The 27574-nt window shown below is 45.3% G+C and overlaps 1 protein-coding gene across 1 annotated transcript; it reads left to right on the top strand.

Annotated features, from left to right (window-relative positions):
- Positions 1 to 12536: 12536 nt before the first annotated feature.
- On the top strand, positions 12537 to 14639 carry LOC109769845 (cytochrome P450 709B1). Its single transcript, XM_020328556.4, has 4 exons — positions 12537 to 12931; positions 13014 to 13237; positions 13328 to 13572; positions 13682 to 14639. Exons 1-4 carry the CDS (start codon positions 12658 to 12660, stop codon positions 14481 to 14483), a joined length of 1545 nt encoding a protein of 514 aa, XP_020184145.1. The 5' UTR covers positions 12537 to 12657; the 3' UTR covers positions 14484 to 14639.
- Positions 14640 to 27574: the final 12935 nt, after the last annotated feature.

The raw sequence follows: 27574 nt of genomic DNA, 5'->3' as shown, positions 1-27574 counted from the left end.
CTAGATAGATCATTCACAAGTTTTTATTTATAAAGTGGGTTCCTTTCTTATAAATTGTGGTCAAAGTCTAGAGGGTATGCCTAAGATGCATTTCGGTGTTCTACCTATGTGAGTTCTCTCCAATGTCTCCTCAAGATACTATCACAACATGGGTAGACAAGGAATTAGGTGAGATGGACTTCGTATTTCCCCCCAGAAGTTAAGCTCGTGTTTATTTCTAGGACGAAGCCTAAGCATATAGGTTGTAAAAACATTGACTCACTGCACTTATGATTGAACTCCCAAGGAGCAATCCGCAAATAATTGCAAATTGTTATTGTAAACTCAATCATAGGTTTAACATCTAAGGTTGCCATACCACCGTATGATATAACTCAATACTCATGGCATTTGGTTCTATCACGCATGTATCCCCTCCATCATTTATCATAAAACATTGCAATCTCTATTTGTTCCCCCAATATATGCATACACTTGTACAAAAGACAAAAACTATAGCATAGAAATTAGCATACATATGTGCAACCAATCTTCATACTATTTTGACAATGTCGTAGAACAAATAACTACTCAAACATAGATGTAAAGACGTAAAAAATTATGGGGAAACATTTCATATAACAAGACATCATGTTTTCCAAAGGATTGCATATGTTTTGTGATGGAGATGCCACAGATAGATGAGGAAGATGCGATGAAAGAAATGGGGATGATGGTGCTGATGTTGGTGCTCCTGAAACTGTTTCGGCACCGCAGGGGAAAGGAGAGGTGTTTCCTCTTTGGTTTTTGTTGGCTGTGGTGGTGGAGAACGAGAGTCTCTCTGGAGATTGGAGCTATCTTTTGGGAGAGACTATTCTGGATGGTGAAATATGACACATCAACACTATTTCATTAATTGCGGGAGATGTATGATTCTACAAAAATCTGAAAAGTATTTTTTTTTAAATGTCCACGTGCACCTACCTTCCAAAAAGTAGACAAAAATTGTGAGGGGCCCATGCGGCTATGCCACGTTGCTCGTAAGTCGTGTGGGACTCACATGATTCCCCTGACTGCACCATTTTTTGTGCCATCGTTATCCAGGAAGTTTTGCATTTGTTGTTTTTTCTTCGTAATTTTACCACTTCGGGAAGGTTCATGTAATCACCAACATTAAACATATAGATCTTCCCCTTGTTGATGGTTCGAGGATATGCTTCCGGAGTGATAGCTCCTGGACTGTCATCTGGTTAGACCACCCAACATTGATGTGCCAACGGTGGTATCTTATTGTTATGCCCTTTATCAATTGACATGTCTCTTATAGGTTTTGTGGTACAAGTTCGTAGATGTTGTTGTAAGGCATGTCCTATGGAGAGGGTCTTGAGTTTTTTTTCTTTATTTTTTGTAAGATCTTTGTTTCGACATTAATTAATGTTATGTTACAACTGACTCAGAAGATTGGAGCCATTCTTCATTTTTGATAAAAAATCTTCTAAGACTCCCTCCGTAAAGAAATATAAGAGTGTTTAGATCAGCAAATAATGATCTAAATGCTCTCACATTTCTTTACAGAGGGGGTATTTATCTACAAGTTTGTCAAGTCGAGCAAAATTTTAAAATATAGAATGATTTAATTTTTGTCCAGATTCTGGCTGGTGCAAGTTGGAGAACCCATGATCCCTCGGCGACATTAACTTTTTGTGTCTGGCTCAGACGATGTTTCTTGATATTACGAGTGGTGATCATCTAAACCCTACCCCCTAGCGGTAGTTTTATTTATACTTGGTTTTCATCTGGTTTTCCTCAATTAATCGGACAACTATCTTCTTCTATGAGATGACATAGCTTCTGTCCTTGCCTGGGGAAGCATTTTGTAGGAAACGGCTTGCTATTTCTAAACTTTTTTTTAGAAAAGGAGGATATACCCCCGGCCTCTGCATCTGGACGATGCATACAGCCATATTATTAATTATTCACAAAGACCATACAAGGTGATACATCAATAAGCCTGAAGCCACCATCTTGGCAACACCGTTGCTACTCCTATCCCCTTGATGAAGGTGTGCCGAATGTCCGGGCCTAATACCAAACAGACATTGCATCAAAGCCTAACATCTAAAGCCGGGTGTCCCATCTAAGACACTACCTGAAATGGTTATTATCATGTTGATTATATTGAACAAAATGCTTATTGGATAAAGTGTCAATGATGCGGCCGACTTTTAAAATAGTCGCTCTTTTGCCTTTTGCAATCGGATCCAAATTTTCGAACTGAAGAATCACTTATTTCATCTCTATGCATGGGCCATGTTAGTCCTACTACACACATGCACGGCGGCTATATGTTGACTTCTATCCTCTCCTTCGATGAACCAGACTTAAGACTCCAGCAGCTACTCCAAGATGCATCTTTTCAAAAGCAAAATGGCATATGCATGTCGGCGTGGCAAAAGTTAGTAAGCGTACACCGGCGACGATAGGCGGCAAGGGACTACAACAAAACACATGGAGAACAGGCAATTAACAAAGAAAATGATGAGGAAAACGGGCGGAACGTGCGCTAACTGGAACTAGTTGCGGATGAACCCGGCTTGGTATTTTAAGGGCCTATTTTGAAGTCCTCCCACTTCACACTTCACAAGCTCCTCTTGCGGAGCTGAGCCCAACGAAATAACAGCAAGAAGCTAGCTTCAGGAAGTTATGGTCGATCCTAGTGCAAAAATCTAGAGCGAGGCCAGCCCAGCTTCACAAAACCAAGAATCTGGGGTTCACACATATTACAGCCGAAATGCCACCGCCAAGTATAACGTTTCACCCAGCCACACGAAAGAAAACGATTCATCCCCTCGAGAGCCAACTGTCGCTACGAACAGGTACCACGTCTCCCCTCGGCAGCCATCCTGGGCTGGTTCTAGCCGGCCCAATATGGTGGTGGACAGCCCAACAACCGCTGCTAGCTCAAGATGGCGAAGTAGAAGCTGATTTAACTCCGAAACGGAAGGAAATTTTTTTTTGGAACGAAGGCTCAAGGAGAGCCCGGCTTTGAATTAACAAAGCCATCAACCGGCCAGGATTACAACTCCAAATACATCACTCACCAACTAAAGCAGAAAAAACAAACAGCAAAGATACAAGGGCGCCAGGGAACAGCTCACAAAGCACATACTACAAGCTAGTAAGAAATTGGCGTAAAGCATATAGCTTGGAGATGCCACTATCCTCTTGCACGCCGAGAACCAATGCGAAAGCAAAATCCTGGTCAGGAGAGTGCACCGACGGTGATGCAAGGCACGCCGTTGCCAAAACCTGGGCTTGAAAAAAGACACATCCGTCCAGATCCATCGTCAAAGAAGGTCCCTGCCTCCTCGCCTAGCTCGAAGGCGCCGCACCGTTGAGCGATGGACATGCTCACCCTAGAGCCTAGATGGATGGCCTCGAAGAAACCACTTGGGCGGAACCAGGCGTTCCCGACTTGCCGACGAAGACTCACCTAGAGGAGGGCAACACCATATGCCAAGGTTCTGACTTGGAAAAGGGCGAGCGGTCAGAATGCACAATTGGGCAACAGCGAGGGCCAAGACCAAAATGGAAGCTTGGCTCGCTCGACGAGCTGAAGTGCAGCCACCGTAGGAGGGGAACCCTATCCCCTCCCGTCCTGGAAGATCCAAGGGCACCGGAGGAATAAACTGCAGCCCGGCGAAGAGCACCATAAGAACTTGACCCAGCACCCAGGAAGACACCGCCGCCGCTGGACACACGCTGCCGCCGCCAACACACTCCACCTACACCACAGCGAAGCCCACAACCCATCTTTGTTCCCACAACAGCGCCTTCAAGAAGGTTACGGCGCCAAGGGCGTCGCCGCTGCCCAACAAAATTGAGGATTTCTCCCGGGAGACAAAGGGGAGGGGGATGGGGAGCAAGACCTGAACGGCGCCTCCGGGAAGGTGCGCGGCGCCCGCGGGCGTCGCCGCCGGCAAGGCAGGCTGGGGTTTCCCCCGGTCCTACATCCGGACACCCACTCCCACCCGAGCAGACCGGGGCCCCTCGACGAGGCAGGCCGGATCTGAGGAGGGGAGGAGCTTGCTGGAGAAGAAGGGCAGTGGGGGCGGCCAGATCTGATGCAGCCGGAGCAAACGCTGCCGCCGCGCGCTGGCCCGCATTCTTCGGGGATCTTGCCGTCCACACGGCCGAGAACCGCCGACCTGCGCCCGCGCCACCGGATGCCGAAGCCGGCGACGCCTCACCAGCCGGGGCCGCCGCCCCAGATCCAGAGGCCCCCCACGGACGAGGCGAGGCGGCGAGGGCCCCGCCGCCACCTTCATCGACGGCGCGCCAAGCTTGCTCGGCGTCAGCAGTCTCCGGCGGCGGCGAGGGAAGGGCGAGCAGGGGAGGGAGGCGGCGGGGGTAGGGTTTCGCCCCTCGGGTCGCCCGAGTGGGGCGACACGAAGGAGGGGAAGGGGAGCTACAGTTCACTAAAGGATCAGGAGTGTATGTCTCGGAAACGGAAGGAAATCGCTACGTAGAGCAAGAAGCCACGAAAAGAAGCTGGATTTGTGGAGTTTTCTGAAGTTGGAGGACTTCAGAACAGGCTCTAAATAGCCGTTGGCTGGTGATCCATGGACTGGAAATCGTTGAAGTCGTAGCCAGCGCGTGTGTGTCTGATGTTTGTTGTTTAAATCAAGGGACATTTGTTTCGGGTTGCTTTAATCATCAGCTCTCGGAGGCTACTAATTTATTCGCTCGTGTAGTACCACTTCAGTTATACCTAGGGTGGGGGGCGCCCCACTTGCCTTGGGGGGCAAGGCACCCCCTTGGCCGGCGCCGCCCCTCCCAGGGGGCCTATATAAAGGGGGGGAGGGAGGGCAGTAGCATTACAGCCTTGGGCGCCTCCCTCCTCCCCTGCTACACCTCTCTCTCTCGTAGAAGCTCGGCGAAGCCCTGCCGGCATCCCGCTACATCCACTACCACGCCGTCGTGCTGCTGGATCTCCATCAACCTCTCCTTCCCCCTTGCTGGATCAAGAAGGAGGAGACGTCGCTGCACCGTACGTGTGTTGAACGCGGAGGTGCCGTCCGTTCGGCACTCGGTCATCGGTGATTTGGATCACGGCGAGTACGACTCCGTCATCCACGTTCATTGGAACGCTTCCGCTCGCGATCTACAAGGGTATGTAGGCGCACTCCTTTCCCCTCGTTGCTAGTATACTCCATAGATGCATCTTGGTGAGCGTAGGAAAATTTTAAAATTATGCTACGATTCCCAACACAAAAGTCCATCAGTATGGAGTTTCTTCATGCGCTTTACACCGATATGACCTAAACGGCAGTGCCACAAATAAGTTGCACCATCATTATCAACTCTGCATCTTTTGGCTTCAATATTATGAATATGTGTATCACTACTATCGAGATTCAACAAAAATAGACCACTCTTCAAGGGTGCATGACCATAAAAGATATTACTCATATAAATAGAACAACCATTATTCTCTGATTTAAATGAATAACCATCTCGCATCAAACAAGATCCAGATATAATGTTCATGCTTAACGCTGGCACCAAATAACAATTATTTAGGTCTAAAACTAATCCCGAAGGTAGATGTAGAGGTAGCGTGCCGACCGCGATCATATCGACTTTGGAACCATTTCCCACGCGCATCGTCACCTCGTCCTTAGCCAATCTTCGCTTAATCCGTAGCCCCTGTTTCGAGTTACAAATATTAGCAACAGAACCAGTATCAAATACCCAGGTGCTACTGCGAGCATTAGTAAGGTACACATCAATAACATGTATATCACATATACCTTTGTTCACCTTGCCATCCTTCTTATCCGCCAAATACTTGGGGCAGTTCCGCTTCCAGTGACCAGTCTGCTTGCAGTAGAAGCACTCAGTCTCAGGCTTAGGTCCAGACTTGGGTTTCTTCTCCTGAGCAGCAACTTGTTTGCTGTTCTTCTTGAAGTTCCCCTTCTTCTTCCCTTTACCCTTTTTCTTGAAACTAGTGGTCTTATTGACCATCAACACTTGATGCTCCTTTTGATTTCTACATCCGCAGCCTTTAGCATTGCGAAGAGCTCGGGAATCGTCTTATTCATCCCTTGCATATTATAGTTCATCACGAAGCTCTTGTAGCTTGGTGGCAGTGATTGAAGAATTCTGTCAATGACGCTATCATCTGGAATATTAACTCCCAGTTGAATCAAGTGATTGTTATACCCAGACATTTTGAGTATATGCTCACTGACAGAACTATTCTCTTCCATCTTGCAGCTGTAGAACTTATTGGAGACTTCATATCTCTCAATCCGGGCATTTGCTTGAAATATTAACTTCAACTCCTGGAACATCTCATATGCTCCATGACGTTCAAAACGTCGTTGAAGACCTGGTTCTAAGCCGTAAAGCATGGCACACTGAACTATCGAGTAGTCATCAGCTTTGCTCTGCCAGACGTTCATAACATCTGGTGTTGCTCCTGCAGCAGGCCTGGCACCCAGCGGTGCTTCCAGGACGTAATTCTTCTATGCAGCAATGAGGATAATCCTCAAGTTACGGACCCAGTCCGTGTAATTGCTACCATCATCTTTCAACTTTGCTTTCTCAAGGAACGCATTAAAATTCAACGGAACAACAACACGGGCCATCTATCTACATTTAACATAGACAAGCAAAATACTATCAGGTACTAAGTTCATGATAAATTGAAGTTCAATTAATCATATTACTTAAGAACTCCCACTTAGATAGACATCCCTCTAATCCTCTAAGTGATCACGTGATCCATATCAACTAAACCATGTCCGATCATCACGTGAGATGGAGTAGTTTCAACGGTGAACATCACTATGTTGATCATATCTACTATATGATTCACGCTCGACCTTTCGGTCTCCGTGTTCCGAGGCCATATCTGTTATATGCTAGGCTCGTCAAGTTTAACCTGAGTATTCCGCGTGTGCAACTGTTTTGCACCCGTTGTATTTGAACGTAGAGCCTATCACACCCGATCATCACGTGGTGTCTCAGCACGAAGAACTTTCGCAACGGTGCATACTCAGGGAGAACACTTATACTTTGATAATTTAGTGAAGGATCATCTTATAATGCTACCGTCAATCAAATCAAGATAAGATGCATAAAAGATAAACATCACATGCAATCAATATAAGTGATATGATATGGCCATCATCATCTTGTGCTTGTGATCTCCATCTCCGAAGCACCGTCATGAACACCATCGTCATCGGCGTGACACCTTGATCTCCATCGAAGCATCGTTGTCATCTCGCCAACTATTGCTTCTACGACTATCGCTACCGCTTAGTGATAAAGTAAAGCATTACAGGGCGATTGCATTGCATACAATAAAGTGACAACCATATGGCTCCTGCCAGTTGCCGATAACTCGGTTACAAAACATGATCATCTCATACAATAAAATTCAGTATCATGTCTTGACCATATCACATCACAACATACCCTGCAAAAACAAGTTAGACGTCCTCTACTTTGTTGTTGCAAGTTTTACGTGGCTGCTATGGGCTTAGCAAGAACCGTTCTTACCTACGCATCAAAACCACAACGATAGTTTGTCAAGTTGGTGCTGTTTTAACCTTCGCAAGGACCGGGCGTAGTCACACTCGATTCAACTAAAGTGAGAGAGACAGACACCCGCCAGTCACCTTTAAGCAACGAGTGCTCGCAACGGTGAAACCAGTCTCGCGTAAGCGTACGCGTAATGTCGGTCCGGGCCGCTTCATCTCACAATACCGCCGAACCAAAGTATGACATGCTGGTAAGCAGTATGACTTATATCGCCCACAACTCACTTGTGTTCTACTCGTGCATAACATCATAAAACCAGGCTCGGATGCCACTGTTGGGGAACGTAGTAATTTCAAAAAATTTCCTACGAACACGCAAGATCATGGTGATGCATAGCAATGAGAGGGGAGAGTGTTGTCCACGTATCCTCGTAGACCGAAAGCGGAAGCGTTAACACAACGCGGTTGATGTAGTCGTACGTCTTCACGATCCGACCGATCAAGTACCGAACGCACGGCACCTCCGAGTTCAGCACACGTTCAGCTCGATGACGTCCCTCGAACTCCGATCCAGCCGAGTGTTGAGGGAGAGTTTCGTCAGCACGACGGCGTGGTGACGATGATGATGTTCTACCGACGCAGGGCTTCGCCTAAGCACCGCTACGATATTATCGAGGTGTAATATGGTGGAGGGGGGCACTGCACACGGCTAAGAGATCAATAGATCAGTTGTTGTGTCTATGGGGTGCCCCCCTGCCCCCGTATGTAAAGGAGCAAGGGGGAGGCCGGCCGGCCCTTGTTGGCATGCGCCAGGAGGAGGAGTCCTCCTCCTAGTAGGAGTAGGACTCCCCTCTTTCCTACTCCTACTAGGAGGGGGAAAGGAAGGGGGAGAGGGAGAAGGAAAGGGGGGCGCCGCCCCCCCTCTCCTAGTCCAATTCGGACCAGAGGGGGAGGGGCGCGCGGCCCCTCCTGGCTGCCCCTCTCTCTCTCCACTAAGGCCCATAAGGCGCATTACTTCTCCCGGGGGGTTTCCGGTAACCCTCCGGCACTCCGGTTTTCTCCGAAATCACCCGGAACATTTCCGGTGTCCGAATATAGTCGTCCAATATATCAATCTTTATGTCTCGACCATTTCGAGACTCCTCGTCATGTCCGTGATCACATCCGGGACTCCGAACAACCTTCGGTACATCAAAACATATAAACTCTTAATATAACTGTCATCGTAACGTTAAGCGTGCAGACCCTACGGGTTCGAGAACTATGTAGACATGACCGAGACACGTCTCCGGTCAATAACCAATAGTGGAACCTGGATGCTCATATTGGCTCCCACATATTCTATGAAGATCTTTATCGGTCAGACCGCATAACAACATACGTTGTTTCCTTTGTCATCGGTATGTTACTTGCCCGAGTTTCGATCGTCGGTATCTCAATACCTAGTTCAATCTCGTTACCGGCAAGTCTCTTTACTCGTTCTGTAGTACATCATCTCACAACAAACTCATTAGTTGCAATGCTTGCAAGGCTTAAGTGATGTGCATTACCGAGAGGGCCCAGAGATACCTCTCCGACAATCGGAGTGACAAATCCTAATCTCGAAATACGCCAACCCAACAAGTACCTTTGGAGACACCTGTAGAGCACCTTTATAATCACCCAGTTACGTTGTGACGTTTGGTAGCACACAAAGTGTTCCTCCGGTAAACGGGAGTTGCATAATCTCATAGTCATAGGAACATGTATAAGTCATGAAGAAAGCAATAGCAACATACTAAACGATCAAGTGCTAAGCTAACGGAATGGGTCAAGTCAATCACATCATTCTCCTAATGATGTGATCCAGTTAATCAAATGACAACTCATGTCTATGGCTAGGAAACATAACCATCTTTGATCAACGAGCTAGTCAAGTAGAGGCATACTAGTGACACTCTGTTTGTCTATGTATTCACACATGTATCATGTTTCCGGTTAATACAATTCTAGCATGAATAATAAACATTTATCATGATATAAGGAAATAAATAATAACTTTATTATTGCCCCTAGGGCATATTTCCTTCACGGACGACCTATCCGGACGTTTGAAGCAGGTACGAGAGACCCGGCTGTAGATGCTCTTACAGACAACAAAACCGGCCTGGTACTGTTTACGAGAAATCGGGGCCCTAGCACTTTGCAGCTGGCTAGTGATTGAAGTGTCAAACAAATCACTAAAGTATCATCGCGTGTGGTGGCGGTGTTTTTTTTGAAAAGGAGGGTCACCCCTGCCTCTGCATCTGAATTTATGGTATAAATATACCATACCAATTCGTTATGTATGGATGATGGATGAGATTCCATGGATAGAGAGCCACTTTCAATAGACTTATGGAATGTTCCCATTCGTGTGCATCCAGCAGAAATTGAAGCCACAAATTTACTAATTATGAGTTGGGCGCTTTAACCATTCAACCATGGATGCTTAACAGGGATCATCGTACATCGTAAATAACCAATTTTCATATAGAAAGACATATCATAGAAAAATGAAATAGAAAATATTCCGAGATGGCATATATTCAGAGATGAACACTTCTCTGGATCCTCGAATTGAAAGAGAGACTGAGAGGGATCAAGAATGCTAATTCTCACTATTTGGAATGGATCCAATTCTATTGAGTCTGACTCATAGTGATCATTTCTCTTTAGCAAAGAATAGCCTTGGTTATCAAAGGATTGAACAACTGGGATCCATTTACTTATGATACCTAGTTGGCATTGATAACAAGGATCTAATGAATTATGAGTTTAATAGATCCCCTTTAGCAGAAAGACGTATATTCTTTGCTCATTATCAGACAGTCACTTATTCTCAAACCTCGTGTGGGACTGATATTTTCATTTACCATCTCATGAAAAACCATTTTCGTTCCGCTTAGCCCTATCGGGTATTTTAGTGATAGGTTCTATAGGAAGCGAAAGATACAAAAATGATCTGAGGTTCAGTACGAACTCCCAAGAAGAGCGAAAATAACATGATGAAGTGATAAAAAAAGTTGCCTCAACCGGCAAAAATAGATCAAGATGACTAAACACCTAGCCTATTATTGGACCGCCATCCAAATCTGTTGTAAATATCATGTGCTATCGTCTCCCAACGGTTACATCCAATAGCCATATGCTCCTTGGCTTCCGCATGACTGAGTAACGACCACATACGGATCTAAGTAGTGGCTCTGTATATAACCTGCAAAAAAATTATAAGAGTTTGTCTGTTAAAAATCATGTCATTCTTGCAATTTTATAGCCAAAGTAATGCACATAGTCCTATTTGAATATGTCCTGCAATACTTGGTTCTACTCCATCCAGTCACGTCCCAAATACGTGTTAATACTAGTTGAAGGGCTAATATTAAAGGCTACATGAATTGTATACCATAAAAGTTTGGCAAGAGGACATTTGAGAAAGAGGTGTTTTATGGTTTCATCTTGATCACAAAAACAATATCGTTTACTACCCTCCCATCTTCGCTTGGCCAAATTATCCTTAGTCAGAATCACTTCCCTGTGAACAAAAGCACATGAAGATTTTGATTTTTAAAGGAATTTTAATCTTCCAAATATGAATTGATTTCGAAATTAGACCATAATCAATTAAGTCTAAATACATAGACTTGACGGAGAATATTCCGTTCACAGATAACTTCGATTGAATCGCATCTGGCTCATCAAAGAGGTGAATGTACATCAACCTCCGCACAAGATGTAACCAACTGTCTCATCGACCACCTACTAGTAACCTCATGAACTAGATATTTAAAGGGTCAGACTGTAATATTGTAGCAATATAAGCATCCTTATGTTGCACAATATTATAGAGATAAGAATATTGTGTGGCTAGTGTGTCTCCCCTAACCAAGTATCTTCTCAGAATCTAGTTGTGCTACCGTTCCCAAGAATAAATTCAGTTATATGAAAGAAGGCTGCTTTCGCCCTCATTAGCCCCTTCCAGAAAGGCGAGTCATTGGATCTTACAAGTATCTTTTCAGAATCTAGTTGTGTGGTGGCAATGTTAACTGTGTAATGAAACAATTTTATTCGTTCTTTCATGTACTTCCTAGGTTTCAAAATACTTGTCGTGATTTTAGTTTGAGTACTACTCGTTATATGTTTGCAAGGAATTAAAAGTTTGGGGCAAAGAGGAAGAAAGCCTCACGTACCCAATTACGCCACAAGAGGCCCGTTAAAGAAATATCTCTATGCAGGCATCAACATCTTGTTCTAGAAGGATCATATTTGACAAGGAAATAGATTCTTGGCGAGGAAGAGAAGTCAATTTGGATAAATGAGGCATTCAATCTAGCCATGTCTGTGTTGACAACCTCTGTTGTTGTGTGCTCGAAAGCACCATTGATCGCTACTCCCTCCGTTTCAAAATATAATGCGCCCTTGGTTTCCGTGCTTTAACTTTGATCATAAATTTAACCAACGAGACCGACTGCGGCGGGAGCAAAAAAATATACCAGTGAATTCGTATTCAAAAGAAGTTTTGTAATATATATTTTTTGCTACCGTCGCAGTCGGTCTCATTGGTTAAATTTATGGTCAAATTTAAACCTCGAAAAACATGGACACGCTATATTTTGAAACGGAGGGAGTGTATATCAATCCACGTGTCGTTATCTACTACGGAGTAGAAGCCATATTGTCAAAATGAAAGAAGTTTTGTCTAGAAGCCAGCCCCGTGCGAATATCCCGTCGGTCGATGTCGACCAGCAGCACCATGCGTACGAGGGCTTCCCGGCAGACCACACGTTCCCACCAGCCGGGGTCCATCCAGCATGGTTGGTGCGCGTCCGGGGCTCTGCTTGCACGCATCACGCCTGATCTCACCCGCACCGCGACGAAACGCCGACACGCTCCAGCAACCCCGACTTTACGTGCCCGGCGACCCGAGGCCATGGTCAAAGCGCAGCCGCGAGCGGCATAAATACCCACCTCCCCCGACCCGAGTCTCACAACGGAAACACACAAACATTTCCCGGTCTCAAACTCACAGAAGCAGAGCCATACAGTACAGGTCGCTGATATTTTCTCCTCCTTCCTGAATCCTGAGTGACCACCGGTCCGGTCCACCATGGCTCTCGTCTGGATGGTGGCCGCGGCCGTGGCGGCGGTGCTGGCATCGTGGGCGTTCAACGCGCTGGTGTACCTCGTGTGGCGGCCGCGGGCCATCACCCGGCAGCTCCGCGCGCAGGGCGTCGGCGGGCCGGGCTACAGGTTCTTCGCCGGGAACCTCGCCGAGATCAAGCGGCTCCGCGCCGACAGCGCCGGCGCCGCGCTGGACATCGGCAACCACGACTTCGTCCCCATGGTCCAACCGCACTTCCGCAAATGGATCCCCATCCACGGTACGAACTACGAAACCGAGCCAGTAGATTGCTCTACTCTAGCAGATCTAGTTCATGTTCTTACGCCGTTTCCTGCTTACAGGGCGCACGTTCCTGTACTGGTTCGGAGCCAGGCCGACACTGTGCGTGGCCGACGTGAACGTGGTGAAGCAGGTGCTCTCCGACCGCAGCGGGCTGTACCCCAAGAGCATCGGGAACCCGCACATCGCCCGGCTGCTCGGCAAGGGGCTCGTGCTCACCGACGGCGACGACTGGAAGCGCCACCGCAAGGTCGTCCACCCCGCCTTCAACATGGACAAGCTCAAGGTACGTGTCCAGCTCCAGCGGCACACGCGTGTGTCTTGTTTAAGCATGCACAATGCGTATGACTTGCGCTAACTGTTATTCGTGTCACAGATGATGACGGTGACCATGTCCGACTGTGCCGGGTCAATGATGTCCGAGTGGAAGGCAAAGATGGAGAAGGGCGGCAGCGTAGAGGTCGACCTGAGCCACCAGTTTGAGGAGCTCACCGCGGATGTCATCTCTCACACGGCATTCGGAAGCAGCTACGAACAGGGGAAAAAGGTCTTCCTGGCGCAGAGGGAGCTCCAATTCCTTGCCTTTTCCACCGTATTCAACGTGCAAATCCCAGCATTCAGGTAAATTCATCGTGTTCTTCTTCTTGTACCATTATTGGTCTGAATCAACTCACAACGTACATTTTCACCAAGCAGAAATTAATCTATGTGTGTTTGTGGAATTCATCAGGTACCTTCCAACTGAAAAGAACCTCAAAATATGGAAGCTTGACAAAGAGGTGAGGACCATGCTGATGAACATCATCAAAGGCCGTCTTGCCACCAAAGACACCATGGGCTACGGCAGCGACCTCCTCGGGCTTATGTTGGAGGCGTGCGCGCCAGAGGATGGGCAAAATCCGCTTTTGAGTATGGATGAGATCATAGATGAGTGCAAGACCTTCTTCTTTGCCGGGCATGACACCAGCTCGCACCTGCTCACATGGACCATGTTCTTGCTGAGCACGCACCCTGAGTGGCAGGAGAAGCTCAGGGAGGAGGTGCTAAGAGAGTGTGGCAACGGTGTTCCCACCGGTGACATGCTCAACAAACTACAGCTGGTCAACATGTTCCTACTAGAAACTCTCAGGTTATACGCCCCTGTATCGGCCATTCAGAGGAAGGCGGGTTCGGATCTCGAGGTTGGTGGCATAAAAGTGCCTGAAGGCACGGTCTTGACGATTCCCATCGCGACGGTACATCGTGACAAGGAGGTATGGGGAGAAGATGCCAATGAATTCAAGCCTACGAGGTTCGAGAATGGAGTGACAAGAGCCGGAAAGCACCCCAATGCTTTGTTGTCTTTCTCTAGTGGGCCGAGGTCATGCATAGGGCAGAACTTTGCAATGATCGAGGCCAAGGCTGTGATCGCTGTGATTCTTCAGAGATTTTCATTCTCCCTATCACCGAAGTATGTCCATGCCCCCATGGATGTGATCACGCTGCGGCCTAAGTTTGGGCTTCCCATGATCCTCAAGAGCCTAGAGATGTAGAAAAATGTATATGGTCTCAAGTATAACACATGGTTTTGTATTATTTGACTGGAGTTTAGTTTATATTGCGCACTAGAAAATCTTGTAAAATTACCAATGTATAATGTATCCTATTTGTAAATATAAATAATGAAGTGTTCTATTTATAAGTTACTATTGTTTTTTCTTACCATCAGCCACCTTTATTTGCCCCAAAAATAGTCACTATCTATGATAAACTATAGATAAACTGTGACGCCCGTATAGTTAAGCTATAGTAACCTCTGCTAATGATGCCACGTCACCACAATTACTGTTGTTAAACTCGTGTTGATTCAAAACCGGTTCGAAATTCAAATTCAAAATAAAGTCAAACTATAAAAGTTTTTAAATGTCAAAACAAAAAAAGTACAAACGGTGACAAATAAATACTAAATAAAATTGGTGGAGAAACCAACATTCTTAAAGTTTCCTAGATGCCCTAAAATAATTAGAACATCAGTTCAAACAATTATTTAAATGCTTTTAAATAATAAACAAATACAAACTAATTTTATTTGAGGTGCCAAACTGTTTGTGGCAGAGGGATGTTTAGTGATACCAATATAGAAACTAATATTATGTTTCGTAAAACTAAAATAAAATTAAGGTTAAGCGAATACAGAAAAGAAAATACACGACTTGGTATTGAGGGGTAAAAAACCACGCGGCGAGTTCGACTCGGTCTCGGCGAAACTCCCCTGCGACGGCGTCGTCTAGGGTTATAAATCCTCTCGTGGGATCCTCTCACGAGAGTCAGGATAAGTTATCGGGTTGCTACCTTGGTGTTCTTCCCTCCCAGTATCTGGTCGTTCTTTGATCTAGGACAGGAGCGAGAGCAACACCTAGGGTTTCGGAGGAGCAGAAACTATGGCGGGGTCAGGTTCAGGTTCCCAGTCAACGACGCACAGCGTGGCGGCTGGTGGATTGGTAGGTGTCGATGAGCTGATTGGCAAGCTGAATCTTCAGGAGAGGGAGGATGATGATCTTAACTTTGATGAAGAATTTCCTGATGAAGTGGATGAGGCAGAATTCATGGCGATTGCTAGGGTTCACACTGATAACCCTTTAGTCGCGGCACTTTCTACGACTCGATGTGGTTGGCATGGAGCTTGGCTCAGGGTGCGACCTTCAACGCCTTGGGCAGAAACCTGTTTGCGATTATTGTTAATTGTCTGGGAGACTGGAAAAGGGTAACCGAAGAGGGGCCATGGCTCTTCAGAGATCATGGCGTTCTGATCGAGCGTTGTGATGGATTCACCAAGCCTAATGATGTGATTTTGGACAGTATCTCTGTTTGGATACAGATTGTTGATCTTCCACCTTTGTACCGGAAAGATGCTGTCATTAGATCCCTAATGAAGAAGGTTGGGAAGGTGGAAAGTGTGATGCTTAACCCTCGATGGGGAGATGTGAGAATTGTTCGTGTGCGTGTCAAGCTAGATGTGAACGAGCCTTTGATTCGTTTTGTCTCCATCACCAAAAACCAAAAGAAGGTCTACTACTTGAAAGTGCGTTATATCGACTAGAGGGGGGGGGGGGGTGAATAGGCGATTTTTATGAATTCTTCACTGAGGAATTTCAGGGTGAGGAAATTCCTAAGCGAAGAACTACTTGCAGCGGAATAAGTACTCAGATGCATACATGACGGAACATAAACATGGACATCATGATGAAATGAAAACAGACACAGAGTACAGAAAGCGTAAGCACGGGATAAAACAGAATAAAGACAAACAAACTGAAGAAATTGAGCTGAGGAAATTGAGAAAGTCTTCAGACAAAGTCTTCAAACAGATATGAACAAGCACATAACACGGTTATGAGGAAATGAAAGAGTTGAGGAAATAGAACCAGTAAGCTTGGTGAAGACAATGATTTGGTAGACCAGTTCCAACTGCTGTCTCAGTTGTACGTCTGGTTAGGGCGGCTAGGTATTTAAACCTGAGGACACACATCCCCGGACACCCAGTCCTGAACACGCAGTCCAGGACACTTAGTCCTCACCGTATTTCCCTTGAGCTAAGGTCACATAGACCTCGTCCAATCACTCGTGGTAAGTCTTCAGGTGACTTCCAAACCTTAACAAACTCGGTCACTCGGCGGTCCACAATTTCCTCTTGGAAGCTCTAGACCATGACGCCTAACCGTTTGGAAGAAGCACAGTCTTCAAAGGTAACAAGCGTCGGATCCACACAGGATCAATCTCTTCAGTGATGCTCAATCACTTTGGGTTTGTAGGTGTTTAGGTTTGGGTTTCCTCACTTGATGATTTTCGCTCAAAGTCCTCGGAGGATGGGATGCTCTCAAATGACAAGTGTCATTTCTCTCGGAGCAGCCAACCAGCTAGTGGTTGTAGGGGCGGCTATTTATAGCCTAGGGAGCATCCTGACATGATAAGACGTAAATGCCCTTCAATGATATGACCGTTAGGTGGGTAGATATTTTGGGACAGCTGGCGCGTAGCACAGCAACGGTCGGAATTTTGAGTATCAAATACCTCAGGGCTATCATGTTCCTCACAGTGTAGGCAATCCGCACTGGCGAACTCCTAACTCCCCAGTCAGAACAAATTCCTCAGAGACCAGAAGAACTTCGTCTCTGTCACAGAAGAAATTGACTGAACTGTATGAGATTTCCAATGGCTTCACTCGAAGGGATTGGTAGGTGTAGGATTTTGAGTTGAGCATCACATGGAAATTTTTCCTTAGTATTTCCTCGACCCCCTTTAATAGTACGGTGTTTCCTATGACTCAAGAAAGAGAAAATGAAACTACGAAAACAAAAGTCTTCACGCTTCATGTTCCTCGAATGAATGCCAAGTCTTCAAGGTCACACCAATTTCTTCACTTTCAAAGTCTTCAGAAAGTCTTCAGAAATCCAAAGTCTTCAGTCGAAGAACTTCATTTTTAGGGGTCGACTTTCTCTATAAATATCAAACTCCTCATAGACTTATAGACCTGTATACACTCATAAACACATTAGTCCCTTAACCTATAAGTCTTCAATACACCAAAATCACTAAGGGGCACTAGATGCACTTACAATCTCCCCCTTTTGGTGATTGATGACAATATAGGTTAAGTTTTCAACGGGGATAAACGTATGAAGTGTAAATACTGATATTGTGGAATTTGATTGCAAGATATAGAAAGAACTCCCCCTGAAGGTGTGCATAGTGTGGAATTTGCTTTTGAAGCAATGCACACTTGAAGAATAGAATCATGGAGATCTCCCCCTATATCTTGTAATTCATACACGCATTTAACATATGATATGAAGAATTTCAAATGCATGATGAAATATGGTGAGTGATGTAATTCAGCATGCGTGCATTAACATTAATGAGGAATAAGCATGCAGAAAATCACAGCAAAAGTATCAGGCCACCATAGAGTTTAAGTTTACAACTCGGCCGAATAAAGTCTCAGAAGAACAAGAGTTGTAACTTTGCAAAAAAACGCCCATATAAGTAGACCCACTTGAAGACTAACTCAAATTTCTCCCCCTTTGTCATTGAATGATCAAAAGGGTCGAAAAATGAGGACTAACGCCCCTGAAGAATATCATGATGATGAAGGAGCGCCAGCGTTGTTGGGGTCGTTTGTTGTTGAAGGGCCTGCCGCAGTGTCGTCCAAGTCTTCATACTTGTCGGTGTCGCGTGATGAAGAATAGGAGCTGGCCACCAAGGAAGGAACCTTGACCTTCTTGTATTTCTTCGGTGGAGGTGCAGACGAGTCAAAATCCTCCTTGAGACCCATTTGCTTTAGATCTTCTTCACCATATAGATGTGACAGAATAGCCCAGGTGCGACCGAAGACTTCATGGAGGTAGTAATGGTTTTTCTTCATTGCATTATGTGTAGCAGTCATGTTGTGAAGAATAGAACCAAACTGATGCTTAACCCATTTATGGTTTCGATCCACCTTCTGGTGAAGACTAAGAAGAAGTTCATGGTCAGTCATCACCCTTGGAGCTGTGGCTTGAGGATTTGGCTTGGATGCATTTGCAGCAGAGTCATGAGTGGCAGAGTCATCATTGGTGGAATAAGATGCAGCTTTCCGAAACTGACCATCCAATGGACAAATTCCTTCATCAATAATAGCCGGTGCCTTGCCCTTTTCATCAGTTGAGGAATATGTCCGCTTGAGGACTTCAATTGGGGGCAAGTAGCTGAGGTGATTCTGAAAGTCAGCCTTGTAGTTGAGTGAAGACCTTGTTCTGAGGAATCTCATAATCCAAGGAGCATAAGGCTTCAACTCAAACAGAGAGAGTGCAACATTTGCCGGAGTTCTCATGAAGAAATCATGATAGTTGACAGGAATGCCATGCATGATATTGAATAGCAGATTCTTCATGATGCCAACAATTTCCTCATCAGACGAGTCGTGGCCTTTGATAGGACTCAAAGTCTTCGTTAGAATGTGATAGACTGTTCTTGGCACATATAGCAATTCCTTCACGAGGAATTTTGTCCTTGGGGCTTGACCAGGCTTTAGAGGTTTCATAAGCACTTGCATGTAATGAGCAGTGAGTTCAGGCTCCTGGTATATGTAGCGAGATCCTTCAAGGGGTGGACTGATGGACATGGCGTGAAGTAATTCAGAGGCCGGTGCCTTATAATGAGTGTTTTCGGTCATCCAGTCCAATACCCAAGTGTTGATATCATCAACATCACTTGTGACGTGCAGAGTTGCGTAGAACTGAAGAATAAGCTCTTCATTCCAATCAACAATGTCAGAGCAAAAGTTGAGCAGTCCTGCATCATGAAGCACACCAAGGACCGGGGTAAAGCAAGGCAGTGATTTCATGTCCACATGAGGAATATGCTCGTGGTCGAAGACTTTGTCCTTGTTGAAGAACAGTGAAGAATAAAAATTGACCTGGCTGGCAGTCCAGAAATGCTTCCTTCTAAGACGAGCAGAGTCATATGGGTTGTAGTCAGTGAAGAAAACATGCTTGCCGAAGAAGTCCTCGGCCTTGAATTTCTGCTTCTTCGAGAAGGGATCCTTTGGCTTGGGCTGAGGAGTATCAGTCAATTGCATCACCACCTCAGGAATCACAATCTCAGGATCCACAGTCTGAGGAATTTCAGGTTCTTCTTCAGTGACAGCCTGGGTCTTCACTTCTTCATGAACATTTTCATCAGCACTAGTGGCTGGAATTTCTTCATGGACAGACGGGGTTGCACGAGGTTCTTCAGATCCCATTTGTACTGTAGTCACTGGGGACTGAGGAATTTGTTGCAGAGGTGTGACCAGAGGAGAATTGGGGTGCTGACTTTCCCAAAAGTCATCATTCAGCACTGGTGTTGTACATCCAATGTCCACATCTACTTCTTCACTCTTTTCCTCAACGCCGGCCTCTTCAGCAGTGAATTGAGGCATGGGCGATGAGACTATTGGTGTTGAAGGGATTGCATCCGCTTCAATTTCTTCATCCAACTGCTCTGAAGAAGCAGCAGAAGGAATCTCTTCGTCTGATTCACTTGGAATCACATATTCTTCATCAAAAGGAACAAGGTCCTTTGATGGCATGGATGAGACCGGAATAGCATCAATTGGATTCGCAAAAGAGCTGGTCAATGGCTTCATCTTCTTCGGAGCTGAAGAATCTGATGAAGTTGGTGCTTTCCTTTTCTTCACAGCTGCACGCTCTGCAACCTTGGTCTTCTTCACATCTGATGCAGAAGGAAGAATTGGAGTTGGGGTAGGTGCAGGAGGAGCAGAGGAATTTGGTTCATTTACTTCAGGCACAACTGATGCAGTTGCCCTGACTTCTTCAGTTTCTGCAGGCGCAACACTAGTGGTTGCCCTGGCAATTTCTTTAGCGGCTGGAATGCAGTCATCAGCCCTAGTACTTTGAGTTTCTTCAGCAGCCTGATTGTCATCAGCGGTGCTAGCATTTTCTTCAGTCGGCTGAGCAGATGCCTCAGCCTGAGGATTTTCTTGTTGCGTTGGGGCTGCAACATTGGAAGTGAACTTCTCAGTTAAATTCACAAATCTGACTTTCGCTCCAAGCCAGCCAGCGCGGTATACGTCAAATTCATCACTGAGCTTCTTGATCTCAGATTGAATAGTGACAAGTTCTTCAGTTGTCATGGAGACACCGTTTTTCTTGAGGAAGCGCTCCTTCTTGTACTGCGGTTTCTTCAACTGCCTGGCCTTTTCAAATTTCCATTTTTCTTCTTGAATGAAGGCAGTCAGCATATGACTCTGGCCAGGAGTCAACTTGAAATAAGGAATAGGAGTGTTGGGGTCCTTGTGCCAGAGATCAATGTAATCAAGGGTCAATTTTGGATCCAAAAGTAGAGGCACATTTGTGCCTTTGGCTCTAGTGGCCTTGAGCTGCCTGTCTCTGATGATTTCAGCAAGTTCATCATCATCAGCTTCGTCTTCATCAGACGGCACTTGAAAGGCGACCTGCTTCTTGTGAGGACTTGGACGAGAGCCTCGTCCGACAGTGGCCTTTTTCTTCAGTAGAGAGGGGCCAGATGAGGAATTTGGTGCAGCTGAAGAACTAGCAGAGACTCCTGAGGCAATAGAGATGCCTGTTGTCCTTTGGCACGTGGCAAGATGCACAGGTGCTGAGGTTTTTGTCGGAGGAGCTGGAGCAGCTTGAGGAGTTGGCCGTGAGGGCTTTGAAGAATCTGGCCGTGAGGGCATTGCTGAGGAACTTGGTCGTGAGGGCTTTGAGGGTGAAGCACTTGGCTTATGAGCAGGCTTCTTTGCCATGGCCTTCTTTGGCTTGACAGCAGAGGCCTCAGCAGTGGTAGCAGCAGTAGAGTCTTCATTAAATTTCCTCACTGCTTCCTTAGCTATTTTGGCTAGCTTGGCCTGGCGCTTGGCCCATTCATCAGGATAGTCCTCACCACGCTTGAGGCTGGTGGGATCAGCTTCTTGGCCAGGTGCCAATGGAGGTCTTGGGCATGGAGGATTTAGAGCGAATTTCTTCATATACTTGGGAGTAACATATCTGTACTCCCTCCATTCCCGTGCCCATCTCCTCTCAATCTTTTGAATGTGCACCTTGCGCTGATTTTTATCCTCCTTAGGGGGTGTGCAGTACCCAGCATAGATGTCATCAGGGTCTCAAACGCTGTGTTGACCTCAGGCCTTTTTCCTCCCTTCTGTGGCTTCTTACTGTCAGCGATTTTCTTCAGGTGAGGAATATGAACAACAGAATTTTTTGAAGAGGTGTGCAACTTTTCTTCGAGGAACGCTCAACTTGCTAAATCTCTTCTCATCCAAGGGCTTTGTGAAGATATCGGCTAGCTATTCTTCAGTCCGTACATGCTCAATAGAGATGTCGCCCTTCCACGCATGATCATGAAGAAAATGATGACGAATTTGAATGTGCTTTGTCTTGGAGTGCTGAACTGGGTTGTGAGCAATCTTGTTTGCACTCTCATTGTCACAGTAGAGAGGCACATTCTTCATGTTGACGCCGTAGTCCTTGAGAGTTTGCTTCATCCACAGCAATTGAGCACAGCAAGAACTAGCAGCAATGTACTCAGCTTCAACAGTAACAGTGATACGCAGTTCTGTTTCTTTGAGGACCAACAGACCAAAGATCTTCCGAGGAAATGGCATGTGCCAGATGTTGACTTGCGATCCACATGATCACCAGCATAGTCAGAGTCTGAATATCCCATGAGATCAAAAGCCGAGCCCTTGGGGTAACATAATCCAAGTGTTGGTGTGTGAGCTAGATATCGAAGAATATGTTCCACAGCCTTATGGTGTGATTCCTTCGGTGTAGCTTGAAATCGGGCACACATGCAAACACTAAGCATAATATCTGTCCTAGATGCACATAAATACAATAAAGAGCCAATCATGGAGCGGTATACCTTTTGATCAAAGTCAGTACCATTTTCATCAGTGCATAGGTGGCCATTTGTGGGCATAGGAATTTTGACCCTTTTGCAATCTTGCATGCCAAATTTCCTCAATACGTCCTTGAGGTATTTCTCCTGAGATATAAATATGCCATTGCGCTGTTGACGAATTTGAAGACCTAAGAAGAATTTCAATTCTCCCACCATAGACATTTGATATTCTTCACTCTTCATATAGGCACATTCATCACTGTAACGTTGGTCAGTACAGCCAAAAATGATATCATCAACATATATTTGGCACACAAACAATTCACCATCATAAGATTTAGTGAAAAGAGTTGGATCGAGTGAACCGGGTTTGAAGCCTTTCTTCATGAGGAATTCCTTCAAAGTATCATACCACGCCCGAGGGTCCTGCTTGAGGCCATAGAGGGCCTTATTGAGTCTGAAGACTTTGTCAGGATGCTTTGGATCTTCAAAACCTGGGGGTTGAGAAACATATACTTCTTCCTCAAGCTTACCATTGAGGAATGCACTTTTCACATCCATTTGATATAAAGTGATATCATGATGGTTAGCATAAGCGAGTAATATGCGAATAGCCTCAAGTCTAGCAACAGGTGCAAAAGTTTCATCGAAATCAATTCCTTCAACCTGTGTGTAGCCTTGAGCTACAAGCCGTGCCTTATTCCTCACCACAAGGCCATTTTCATCTTGCTTGTTGTGGTAGATACACTTTGTGCCAAATATTGTGCTTTCGAGGATCTAGACAATTGACCAGTTCCTAGACGTTGTTGAGCTCGAACTGATGTAATTCTTCTTGCATAGCTTGAATCCACCCAGGCTCCAGAAATGCTTCATCTACCTTAGTGGGCTCTGTGATAGAGACGAAAGCAAAGTGCCCACAAAAGTTAGACAAATGTGAAGCTCTTGAGCGTGCGAGAGGACCTGGAATGTTGATGTCGCTGATGATTTTCTTAATCTGCACTTCGTTTGAAACACGAGGATGAGCGGGTTGCCGTTGAGGAATTTGATCAGCATTTTCTTCAGCACCATTTTCTTCAGGTGCATCAGCATGACGTTCTTCACGTGCTGGAATGATTTCTTCAACAGATTCTTCAGTAGGAATGACATCCTCAGTAGCCTTGAACTTGATAGTTTCCTCAGGTGACTGTTCATCTAACACAGAAGGTAGGTGCTCTCTTTGCGAGCCATTAGTTTCATCGAACCGCACATCTACAGTTTCAACAACCTTGTGAAGAACGTTGTTGAAGACTCTGTAGGTGTGCGAGTCCTTTCCGTAACCAAGCATAAAACCTTCATGTGCTTTCGGTGCAAATTTAGAGTTGTGATGAGGATCTCTAATCCAACATTTAGCACCGAAGACTTTGAAATAACTTACATTGGGTTTCTTGTCAGTGAGGAGTTCATATGCAGTCTTCTTGAAGAATTTGTGAAGATATACTCTGTTGATGATGTGGCACGTAGTATCAATTGCCTCAATCCAGAAGCGACGAGGCGTCTTGTATTCATCAAGCATAGTGCGAGCCATCTCAACAAGAGTCCTGTTCTTGTGCTCCACGACGCCATTCTGCTGAGGAGTATAAGGAGCAGATAACTCATGAGTAATACCAAGTTCATCAAGATAGTCATCAAGACCAGAATTCTTGAACTCAGTTCCATTGTCACTTTTGATGTGCTTGATCTTCACACCAAAGTTGGTTGAAGCACTAGAGGAAAATCGTTTGAAGACTTCCCGCACCTCATGTTTGTAAGTGACAATATGCACCCATGTGTATCGAGAGTAATCATCAACAATAACAAAGCCATATAGAGATGCATCATTTGTAACTGCTGAATAATGATTAGGACCAAAGAGATCCATGTGAGGCAATTCAAATGGTCGAGTGGTAGTCATGATTGTCTTCGCTGGATGTTTGGCCTTGGTCATCTTTCCAGCTTCACAGGCTCCACACAAGTGATCCTTGAGGAATTTGACATTCTCAATGCCAATGACATGCTTCTTCTTCGCGAGCGTGTGCAGATTCCTCATGCCAGCATGACCAAGTTGTCGATGCCATAGCCAGCCTTCTGAAGCTTTTGCAAGTAGACATACAACTGGGTGAGGTCCTGTAGAGAAATCAACAATATACAAGTCTCCTCTCCTAAAGCCTTCGAAGACTTTGGAATTGTCAGCTTCCATGATCAAAACACAACGATACTTGCCAAAGACAACAACCATATCAAGATCACAAAGCATTGAGACAGACATGAGGTTGTATCCTAAGGACTTGACAAGCATGACTTTGTCCATGTGTCGATCCTTTGAGATCGCAACCTTACCTAGATCCAATACCTGAGTTTTGCCGTTGTCAGCGAAGATGATATGCTTCAGATGCGATGGAGATAAGGGAACATCCATCAATAGATTCTTGTCACCAGTCATGTGATTTGTACATCCACTATCAAGGACCCACTCATCGGCTTTGGGTTGATCACCCTGCAGATGAATTAGTGCATCTTACGAACTCATATACTTCATCAGTGAAGAATATGACATCAATTCATCAGATCAATTTCATCAACCAATAGAACAGATAAAACAGTATGAGGACGTGAGAAATCAAGATTCATTTCTTCATGATTAGCCTGCATCCTTTCAGGCATTTTCAGGTCTCCAGCAAATTCGTCAGACGTTTAAGCACGTCTGGAGACCTGACCCTACATAAGAGATTAGTTCTTTTTCTTCACCACCCACATCTGAAGGGGTGGCAAAGAGTTCATCACTCTACGAGCTCCATACGAGAAAGGTGGCATAGAAGTCAGTCCACTTCGTTTCACATAAGAGGAGTTAGGATAAGCATATGAATAAGCAGAGAAATTCTTCGAGGACTTATGAACATAATGATTAGAAGAATAATGCTCATATTCATAGCCCTTAGCTCTTCCCTGTGAAACAGAGGTGTTAGCACGATGATGTTCATATGAGGACTTTGATCCTTTTGAGGAATTTGATACACGTGAGGAATTTGGTCCGTATGAGGACTTGGATCCATATGAAGAATTTGGTCCATATGAAGAATTTGATCTGGGGTTCCTATTCTTCACAGGTGGTGTCATGATGACATTCTCCTGAAGATTTTCAAGGCACCTTTTGGGAACCCAGATTTTCTTCACGGGGGAACGGTTCCTGCAGTTAGTGACAACATATCTAGCAAATACTTCACCATTCTGATTTTTGAACAATTTATAGTTGGAGTCAAATGACTCATCAGAAGAGTGAGGAGATTCACATGTAAAGCGAGATAAAGTAGATGGATCTACTGGAGGTCCCTTTGCAGCAACCCATGAGGTTTTGGGGTACTGCTCAGGCTTCCAGTGTGTTCCGTCAACATTGATTTTCCTCTCAAAGGCAATACCCTCTTTCCTAGGGTTCCTGTTGAGGATCTGCTTTTTAAGCACATCACAAAGAGTCTGATGCCCTTTGAGGCTTTTGTACATGCCTGTCATGTACAATTCCTTCAGCCCTGCATCATCAGTGATACTAGCAATGTCCTCAGATGAGGAATTAGTGATAGCAGAGACATGTGAAGAATTTGTAGCATTAGAAGCATTTGAACATTCTGGTGAAGAATTAGCAGATTCACGTTCAATGCACTTCAAACATGGAGGAACAAATTCTTCCTGAGCAGCGCTGATTTGTTGAGCAAGTAATGAATCGCGCTCCTTCTGAAGATCTTCATAACTCACCCTTAGCTTTTCAAGATCTTGCTTTCTTTGAAGAAATTCATAAGAAAGCTTCTCATGATCAGATAAGAGAGTGTTATGATGACCTTGAAGGTTGTCAAACCTAGACTGAAGTCTCTGAAGACTATCAGTCAAGGTTTTAGTGTGATCCATTTCTTCACCCAACATATCATCACTTTTGTCTAGCATGTTTTGAACCTTCTCAAAAGCCTTTTGTTGTTTCACATCAATCTTAGCAAGTTCAGAGTAACTAGGCTTGAGGTTTTCATCAGATTCATCTTCACTCGATTCAGAGGAGGGGTATTTGAGTACCTTGGCACCCTTTGCCATGAAGCAATAGGTGGGAGCATAGTCATCATTGCCTTCATCAGCCTTGTTGGTGAAGCCATTTTCTTCAGAGTTGAAGATAGACTTGCTGACGAATGCAGTAGCGAGAGCTAGGCTCGCCACACTAGACTCGGACTCCTCAAATGCCTCCTCTTCCTCATGTTCCTCAGATTCAGCCTCAGAGTCCATTTCCTTGCCAATGAATGCCCGAGCCTTCTTGGAGCTGCTCTTCTTGTGAGATGAAGACTTTGAGGATTTTGATGATGAAGACTTTGAAGATTTCTTCTTCTTCTTCTTCTTCGCATCATCAGAACTGTAATCCTTGTATTTCTTATTCTTTGATTCCTTTTCCCACTGAGGAGAATCTTGAATGTAGTGACCATGTTTCTTGAATTTGTGGCATAGCCTCTTCTTGTAGTCACTGGATGAGGAATCATTGCTCCTTGAGGATTTTCCAAAGCGACCACGTCTTGAGAACTTCTGAAATTTCTTCATGAGCAGTGCTTGTTCCTGGCTCAGTTCTTCAGGATCACCAAGGCTGCTGCCAGAATCTTCATCTTCAGACTCAGAAACTGCCTTGGCCTTCAGAGCACGTGATCTGCCATAGCTCGAACCATAGGGATCTCTCTTCTCAGCAAGCTGGAACTCACGAGTGTTTAGCCTCTCGAGGATATCAGCGGGATCAAGTGACTTGTAATCTCCACGTTCTTGTATCATCAGTGCCAGAGTATCGAATGAGGAATCAAGCGATCTCAACAACTTCTTCACCACCTCATGGTCGATGATGTCAGTGGCACCGAGTGCTTGAAGCTCATTTGAGATGTCAGTGAGGCGATCGAAGGTTTGCTGAACATTTTCATTGTTGAGTCTTTTGAAGCGGTTGAAGAGATTGCGAAGAACGTCAACTCGAGAGTCACGTTGAATTGAGACTCCTTCATTGACCTTGGACAGCCTATCCCAGATAAGCTTAGCAGTTTGCAAAGCACTCACTCTTCCATACTGCCGTTTGCTCAGATGGCCACATATGATATTTTTCGCTTGGGAATCGAGTTGCTTGAATCTCTTCACATCAGTAGCGTTTAGTGAAGGTGAGACTGAGGGAACTCCATGTTCCACAACATACCAGAGATCGTTATCAATTGCCTCAAGATGCATT

This window comes from Aegilops tauschii, chromosome 2 (genome assembly GCF_002575655.3).
Source record: "Aegilops tauschii subsp. strangulata cultivar AL8/78 chromosome 2, Aet v6.0, whole genome shotgun sequence".
Taxonomy (NCBI): Eukaryota; Viridiplantae; Streptophyta; class Magnoliopsida; order Poales; family Poaceae; genus Aegilops; species Aegilops tauschii.
Note: the sequence above shows the minus strand (reverse complement) of the source record. Positions and strands in the feature narration are given on the sequence as shown.